We start from the raw sequence: 8,762 nt of genomic DNA, 5'->3' as shown, positions 1-8,762 counted from the left end.
GTCACCTTGTGTGAGATGGACAGCTATATAAATATGCTGAATGAATGAATGAATGAATATTTAATATCAGTCAGTAAAAAGAGCTTGGATAGAAAACAGATTCTGACAAGGTGTTCAATTTCTGTACTTTTTCAATGATTAAGATATGCAGATACATAAATCACATAGAAACGTACAAGCCAGGAATACTATTCTTGAATGGGAAGGGAGCTAAGAAAAGGAGGACCTTTTATTCAGTGATATAGTCACTGTCTTTTCAAAATGTTAAAAAACTTCATCATGGATTTTGCTGGGAGCATATTTGAATTCAGTGGATCTGTTGTGATATGGATCCTTTCCTGAACAAAACATGGCCAAAATTAATCCTTCTCCAGGAAAAACTTTTGATAGTGATTCATAAGATCTCATTTTAAATTTTATAAAGTCTTCTCTCTTTTTTAACTTTTAAACTGTCAGCCACACTAGCAGTAGTTAAAGACGCTTTTGTTCTTGGCTGATACTTGTCAGATTAGCTATGCTGACACACCAATAACTTGATATGATTACAGGAAATAAATCCCTCTCTGTCTATAGAACACAATAACATCTGATGAGGGAAAAGTACAATTTGATCCTGATATACCTCTTGCATTTGTCACTGTTGTGCAACAGCTTTTAAACATGTGAGGCACTTAACTCTGGGCATTAAAGAAGAGGAGTTCTTGCTTGTTGGCTTGTTTATTTATAAATCTACAATTATGATTTTTTGGTGACTCTGGAAAAGTTTAGACACCCCAAAAGTGCAAATAAAGCTAAGAAAAAACAGGCAGGGCATTAGCCTCTGAGACTTAAGTACAATTTAATACATCTATTTTCTACCATAATTCCCCCATACTCAAATTATGATCAGAGAAATCAGATTTCAGTTTGTACATATCTTTATCAATTTCCATTTCTGTGAATGTCCACTGATTTAAATCTGTTCTGTCATGTTGTGTTTTACCTGGAAGGGTTATAATAGATGTGGCTGGCTGAGACAGCTTCCTTGCTTCTTCAGTGGTTTCTCCACTTAAGATGTTCCCGATTATTCAGTTCAGGCCTCAGAACAATAATGTACCATTTGGGGAAAAATATGAAACTCAGCAATCCAGCACTGGAAGCTAAAATAGAGAAAATCTCCACAGCAACCATGTATTTTCCTTTGGTGCTCAGGTACGTTGGGACAAATGACAGCCACACGCTGAAGAACACTAACATGCTGAAAGTGATAGATTTGGCTTCATTGAAAGTGTCAGGTAAATTCCGGGCAAAGAAAGCCACAATGAAGGTGGCAATGGCTAAAAAGCCTATGTATCCAATCACACTGTAAAACATGATGGGGGATGCCTCATTACATTCCAGGGTAATTTCACCTGTTCCTGAGTACATATCAGCATCCGGGAATGGGGTACTGGTTGCCAGCCACACGGTACAAATGCCTACTTGAATAAGAGAACAAGAGATAACAATGGAACTGGCCAGCCCTTTCCCCATCCATCTGGTCCTCTTTGTTCCTGGTTGGGTGGCCATGAATGCCAGAACCACAGTGATGGTTTTGGCCAATACCGAAGAAACAGCCACTGAGAAGACAATGCCAAAAACCGATTGCTGCAGGACACACATCACTTTCTGAGGCTGCCCAATAAAAAGCAGAGTAGAAAGGAAGCAGAGCAGGAGGGAGATGAGAAGAGTATAGGTGAGGTCCCGGTTATTGGCTTTGACAATGGGAGTATGGTGGTGCACTATAAATGTTCTTAACAAGACAACAGTGACCAGGGAAAAGAAAAGAGCACCGGTAGCTAATCCCATCCCCATAGGTTCGTTATAAGATAAAAAGGTTACAGTTTTGGGGATGCAGATATTCTGATGCTTGTTTGGGTAATGATCTTCTTTACACTCAACACAGTCACGCATATCTGGAAAAGAGAGGTTTATCCCTTGATTCACAAGTGTTTGATCTTGAGGTAGTCATATAAATCTTAATTAGGAAGGAAAGTGATTTTCTACAATAAACACTCTTCCCTTGAGAGATGAACCATTGTTAGAGAAGCCCAATGCCGGACACCTGATCTGGATTGCATGGAAAAACATTCAACTCCATGCTGCCTCTACTTAGCTCTCTGGTTCTCCTCTCTTCTCCCCTTCACTGGAGGTACTGCAGGAGTACATTAATTCAGAGTGTTACTTTGGAGAGCCTCTTTACACTGAACATACGTTCACTCAGAATTGGGCCCAGTGTACCCAAACCCCAACAGCTTCACATCCATCAGTTAGCTCTTACGTATGCTATACAGGTAGACAATGCAGGGATTTCCTGTGAGAAGATGATAGGAATCCCCTTATATTGTCACTCCTTTGGCAATTAATGTGCTTTCATAAATTGCATTGTCCCTCTTACCTTCCCACTCAGAGATCTTGCCTTCTGGACAGGGAATGCAATCATAGCAGCAGAAGGGCTCCCCTTCTTTCTTTTGTTTCCTGTAACCAGGTTGGCAGTTGTCATTACAGACTGAGAGAGGTTGTACCTAATTCACCAATGACAGTGGAAACCATAAATCAACATAGACCTTCCCAAGGATAAGCTTAGAATCCTGACAGTCCAGAGGAGAACATATCATATAATTACCAATTACTAGAGATCGTGTTTAGGTTAAAATGTTTTGAGCCCAAATTATCCTGTTCTACTAATTCCATATCAGAATGTGCACCATCACTGAGTCTTCTCAGTCATGGGAATGAAAGTATTTTTTGGTTTTGGTTTTGCTTTCTTTATTAAAAATAATTCAGAACAAAGAAAAAAAAAGGAAAAGAGCGTTTAATAAAAAGGGGTGAAAGGAGCATGTGTTATGTCCTAATTAGAGTCCTATTTCATAGACTAATGTAGACATTAGCTAAAGGACTTCACTGAGTAATTTGTCCAGTGGTGAAGGATGATTGAGTGGGCTTTATTAAAAGTAGACTTGCGTCAGAATATGTTTGGCTGGTAGCAGATTGGATTGAATTCAATAAAAACAGAGGGGACAAAGCTGTCTTGATGGGGAAAACTTGGGATAAAAAATATGGATTATATACAGTATGTATGTTTCCATAGCCAAATATGGATTTCCTAAAGGATTTCTAAAGTTGATATAGATTTTCTATCAGAACCCCAAATGAAAATGAAGGTCAAAGGTCTTTTTTCATCTCCTTTTTTATTCTACAGTGATCCCAGACAAGGATGTCAACTGATTTTTATCTATTTATGATTAGATTTATATCCAGCTTTTATTTTGTCCAACTCAAGGGGCTAACAGAATGCTCCAGCCTCCTATTTTCCCCAGAACAACACCTCTGTGAGGTGAGTTCCCACACGTTTTCTTTTATGTCCTACCTGGTTAAACCAATGGTGCCATACGATGGGAATTTCATTCAGAATAACTTTTTGGCCCTCTGGAGCTTGAGAGTTGACCATGCCAACTTGTACTGTACTAAAAGACAGGTTTGGAAACAACATCCAGTTGATGACATCAAATTCTGTTAGAAACACACCATTCTGGTCAAAGGAAATCTTGTCCCCTACGGTATTGTTAAAAGAGACTTGCTTCAGAAAATGGAAGAGCTACATGGAAAGGGAAATAAATATTGAAGAAAATATCCCAACAACCAGAAATTGAATATCCTCAAACACAAAAGCATATATGTATCTCAATTTTTTCTTATAAAAGAAACAGAAAGCTTCAAATATAAGAGCCAGCTCCAAATATCACAAACAGAATGGAATTCTGTCACTTCTGAAATAATTCAACTCTTTTTTTTTTAACATCAGTTTGTCTCAATGAGCAGTGATAAGCATTAGCCTTAGGTAGCATGGCCAGTGATGAGACTCAGCTGTTCCAGTCCAATGGCTACACATCAGTCATATGGTTCAGAAATCAATTAAATGGTTCTCAAGAATTAGCAATATGGAGCTGGTCCTTGAGAACTTTGTATTGGGGAACTTTAATAAAATATGGACCTCATTCAAGATTTATTTTTAGGGAAATATAAATATATAAGATGAAACTAGATCTGAATGTATTATAGAATGCCATTATTGACATCAGTGAATACTTATAGGAGTTAATTTAATTGTCAAATTAATTAAGTAGCTAATAGCTACAGTTGTTACTATTTCCCTTTACATAACTGAATTCACACTTTTTTCTTTATATATTTTTCTCAAAGAATTTATGTTAAAAGATACAATGTTATGTGTAGAAAAACGTGACATCTTAATGAAACACATAAATTAAAATGGATACAATTTTCTTCTGTAGTTTCTCTTTTACAAAACTCTCCATTTTTAAAAAAGCTGGATTACATACAGTAGATAGTAAAATAGACAGGATTCTGCAATGCTACTAACACTTTCTACCCAAGATTTTCTTTAAAATATTACTATTTTGCTACAGATGAATTCTTTACAGTAGTAATGGCCCCACCATTGAGAATAAAGCACTAGTGGACCTTGCAGGTTTATATTACCTCCCATGCCTGCTGAGTCAGAAATGTTTGCCTCTCCCTCTCCACCATTCTTCTGTGCTTGAGTCTGGATGAAAACATGGCATGCAAAGCATGAGCCACAGCAAAGACAGCATTATAGATGCTGTAGCTGTGCCCAGTAGTGCTTTTTTCTATACGGTTTTCAGGAACATTCTCCAGACTCTCCAGTCCAGTGCAGAGGTCACTATTTGTATGGTTCAGAACCCAGCTGGGGAAGGTGCAGCCAAAAGCGTAAGACCAAAAGTCCCTTATAAAAAAATCTTCTTTTGCATTGGAAGGCTTTCTGTCCTGAATAAATTGCTGAAATCCTGGCAGCTCATTGGAATGGACAGACAAGGATAAAGCCCCATTGTAGATTAATTCAGCAGCTTTCTGACTGCGATTACTTCCATACTTCTTAAGCTCTAGCTCAGTGGTCAAAATCCACACTTTACCATATATTTTGTTTGTTGTCTCATAGTCTTGTTCGATACTCAGCAACCAGTTCAAAATGAATACAGTGCGAAGATCACCAAAGAGGAGATATATATTGGCTGTGCTGGTCATGATTCTATTCCGTAGCTTAAATGTCCATTTCTTTAAACCTCCATGTTCAATTTCCATGCCTACATTGTAGATTGTGTCTATGAAAGCAAAACAAATGCCCTGAGTGGAAAATTCTGGAATCATCACTTGAAATATCCATTCTGAATTCATTCCAATGGAAGTGAATAATCCAACCCATGTCCACCTGAAATACAGAAGTAATTCCAGAATCTCCTTGTACTGATGGGCCTCATTTGGGACCATTTGGTACAAGTAAGGGGCTTGGGTGTGATCCATCGTCACTGGAGCAGAGCCATAGGAGACCTAAACCGATTGGAGATACAGCAAAGAAAGATTAATGTTTATATCTGCTTATTAATATCAGCAGTAGTAGTTCTTTATTTATTTTTAATTTGTTTTCATTGCAAAAGAAGACAAAAATATATGACTGCTTTAACGAAAAAGTGAAAAAAGAAGAAAAGTGTCAATATATCATTAAAACAATAAGCAATTACATTTCTATATATGCTTATCTAATACAAATATTATTGCAGTACATATATATTTCTAATATAGTTATGTCATTTTTTATTCATTATATTTTGTATCAATGTGTCCCATATTTCATTATAGGTCTATAAAGTTTATGTCTCTAAACAATCTGCTCATAAGTAGCAACTTCAATAACATTTTCAATCCATTGGATAAATGGAGCCCTACGTTTATCTTTTCAAGCCTGCAATATCAGTCTAGTAGCAGTAGTAGAAGTAGCAGTAGTATTTCACCATGGAGTTGCTGGGATCATATTTCAGTAAATTGATTTATTGTGGAACAAATACTCTCTGGAGCAAAATGTAGCAAGTATTTATGCCTCCCAGGAATATTGAAGGCTCAGATACCAATGGATAAGTATTTATTTATTTGTTTTATTGATAAAATATATATGGCCACCCATCTCAAACAAGGTGACTCTGGGCAGCCCACAATAATCATTTTTATATTTATATTTATCACTTTTATATTTTATTAGGTGAGATGCCATTTAAATTGTCAGCCATAACAGAACAGTGGAAGACTCTTTGATGCTAGAATGTTCTTGGCTGACACTTCTCAGATTAGGTACCAGACCAATAAGGTCTGCTTATTGCCAGACCAATAAGCTCTATATGACTAAAAACAAAAACAAAAAAACTCTATCTACACAACAAAAAACATTCCAGGAGGAAGGATAGTTATCATAAAAAAGCACATACCTCCTACCTGAGGAATCTTGTAGCTACTGAAAAGCTTTGGTATCCGAAGGGAGGATTCAATATTCAGTCCTTCAATGACAGCAAGAAGATTGTCTTTAATATCACAATGGTAATTGGGAAGAAATTGCTTTTTTGGAGAAATAAGTTGCATTGCAGAATGAAAGGCCCACCTGGTATTCATATGGCTATCACAGATATGGAATCCAAGAGTGATGTTGGGTAAGATCTGGGGATCTTCATTGATTTCCTTTATCGCAAAGACCATGGCCAGGATATGCTGGTAGTTTTGAGTCATAACCCTACAGTGGGATTTCCATTATGTTAAAAATTAATTCAGTAAAATAATTTTATGCCATAATTCAAGAAGCATGCTTGGTACAAAATTCAGACAACAAAGCTACCTCAGCATGAGGAGCAAAAGCAAGCTGAAGGATATGATTCAGTAGGTTAAATATGGAGCATTGTATTTTAAAGATAAAGGAAAAAAGTTGCACAAGGAGATAGTTTATAGTTTTCTAATTAGAAATCTTTTTTTTTCATTTCAACCCGTTTCATTTTAGAATTCATAAATGCAGTTATTGATATATCTCTATCTAGACTGCTAACTGATCTTGGTCAATCACCCCAAAAGGCTACTATCAGGGAATCCAAAGGATGTAGATTAGAGGAAGGCAGGGGTGGACCACTTTATATAGCTGCCAAGAAAATTACATAAAGCATACATGAAATCTCTGAGAGTTGAGCTTGATTTAAGGTAAACTTTACATTGAATAGATAGATAGATAGATAGATAGATAGATAGATAGATAGATAGATAGATAGATAGATAGAAATTTTCTAATGGATTTATAATTGGTATATATTAGTGATTCCTATAGAGAGTACATTCAAAAGTCATTCTAAATATATAAACAGGAGACTGTGTGGCATTATGAATTTAATATTTTATTTCTTTTTATTGGAAGAAATATGGTGATTTATTTTGAAGAAGTGTGAAATTGAAATTTTTAAACAACAGTTCAGCTAAGAGAACCTTGGTCTAAATGGATGAAAATGCATTCCCAAGCTGAAAGTGAAAGATACACTTATTGCTCTTTTATGTATTTCCTTATCTAACCTTACGTTAACTGAGTTAAGTCTATAGCATTTTGTTTTGATTAAAAAAAAATCTTAAACACTAACTACATAATTAATATTTTCTTGGAGAAGTAGGGGAGCAAAAATCAATTTGCAATCTGTATTTGATTTCTAGCAATAGAATATACTCCATTCCTTTGCTGCAATAAATCATACCCATAATGTTGGTCTGCTACTTATAATCTGCTCAGATGTATATTGAAGGCAAATCCAATTCCTTACAGGTAGCTTTCAAAGTACATTGGAGGTGGTGGTTCATCATAATGTTTTGGTGTGGAGGCAAAGAAGGTGTGAGAAACAAGGCCACCAAAGAGTAGATCTCCTGGCTGAAGGTACTTGTGAAAAATGCGATGGTGATTCACAATTCGACAATTCACATTTTTCTGGTGTGCCATGTGAGGGAGTAGTAGAAAAAGTAGCACTATTACTATCAACATTCTAATTTGTAATTAACCCTCTAAACTAAAACACAAAGACAACTATACCACAGACATTAGAGCTTCTGTGATAACAATGGCTAGATTTGAATGAAGGTTGAAATCTGATGAATGACCTGCACATATTTACATGCTGATTCTTCTAAACAAGTCTGATATTAGACAGCACAGAGATCGTAAAGCATCAGAAATAATTATAGCTCTTTTGTAATTATCTAAAATTGGTGAATCCTCTGGAGCATTGCTGAAAATTGGTTGTGTGATATTTCCCTTGAAGCTTTATTAACACTGATGCAATCTGGCAAAGAAAACTTTTTTGTTGTCGCACATATTATTTCAGTCTCCATGTACCACTCCAAATATTGTTTTTTTGTCTTCCTGGAGACAAATAGAACATAGAAATTTGGTAAAAACTGAGAGAAATAGTTCTTAAATATCTAAACTAACTGGATCACTGCAGATATAATATACAGCTGGTTTTCATTTAGTGACTGCCTCATTTAATAACCACTCACATTTATGTCAAGGACAAAAAAAGTAACTTTATGACCAATCCTCACATTTATGACCTTTGCAGGTCTCTAAAGCAAAGGAAAGCTGAATTAAGATGATAAGCACAGTCACAGATTCACTGCTACTTTGCTTAATGACTGAGTTGCCTTTCCCAATTGTGGTTGCAAAATGAAGACTACCTGTATAGGCACAGAATACTTCAGGGTGCACCATTACGTTATTCCCTTCCATCAGCTTTCTCAGATCTAATTTCTCAGATCTAACCATTAGCACCATCTTCATCCTCTTCATCCTCATCATCCTTATCATTGTCATCATCACTTAAAGGGAAATGTGTGCCTTGCTTTCACAATCTAAA

At 36.2% G+C, this 8,762-nt stretch overlaps 1 protein-coding gene across 1 annotated transcript; it reads right to left on the bottom strand.

The window, feature by feature from the left end:
• Positions 1-1,032: 1,032 nt before the first annotated feature.
• On the bottom strand, positions 1,033-7,849 carry LOC148215768 (vomeronasal type-2 receptor 26-like). The gene is made up of 6 exons (XM_088142467.1): positions 7,677-7,849; positions 6,325-6,616; positions 4,522-5,388; positions 3,389-3,616; positions 2,417-2,543; positions 1,033-1,934 (listed from the first exon to the last, which is right to left on the bottom strand). The coding sequence occupies exons 1-6, from the start codon at positions 7,847-7,849 to the stop codon at positions 1,033-1,035; spliced, it is 2,589 nt and encodes an 862-aa protein (XP_087998593.1).
• Positions 7,850-8,762: the final 913 nt, after the last annotated feature.

The sequence above is a fragment of the Python bivittatus genome, unplaced genomic scaffold (genome assembly GCF_059951505.1).
Source record: "Python bivittatus isolate LINGU-HERP-01145 unplaced genomic scaffold, Pbiv_v1 ctg000440_np1212, whole genome shotgun sequence".
NCBI classification, from domain to species: Eukaryota; Metazoa; Chordata; class Lepidosauria; order Squamata; family Pythonidae; genus Python; species Python bivittatus.
The sequence above is the reverse complement of the archived record's forward strand: the minus strand, read 5'-3'. Positions and strand labels throughout refer to the sequence as shown.

What these genes read in the sequence shown, in the direction of transcription:
- LOC148215768 (XM_088142467.1), bottom strand. Translation starts at nt 7,849, where the DNA reads ATGGCACACCAGAAAAATGTGAATTGTCGAATTGTGAATCACCATCGC. An exon ending in GTAGCTACAAGATTCCTCAG is followed by an intron (nt 5,389 to 6,324) that starts GTAGGAGGTATG and finishes CAATCGGTTTAG; the next exon opens with GTCTCCTATGGCTCTGCTCC. An exon ending in TGACTCAGCAGGCATGGGAG is followed by an intron (nt 3,617 to 4,521) that starts GTAATATAAACC and finishes CTTTCCATGTAG; the next exon opens with CTCTTCCATTTTCTGAAGCA.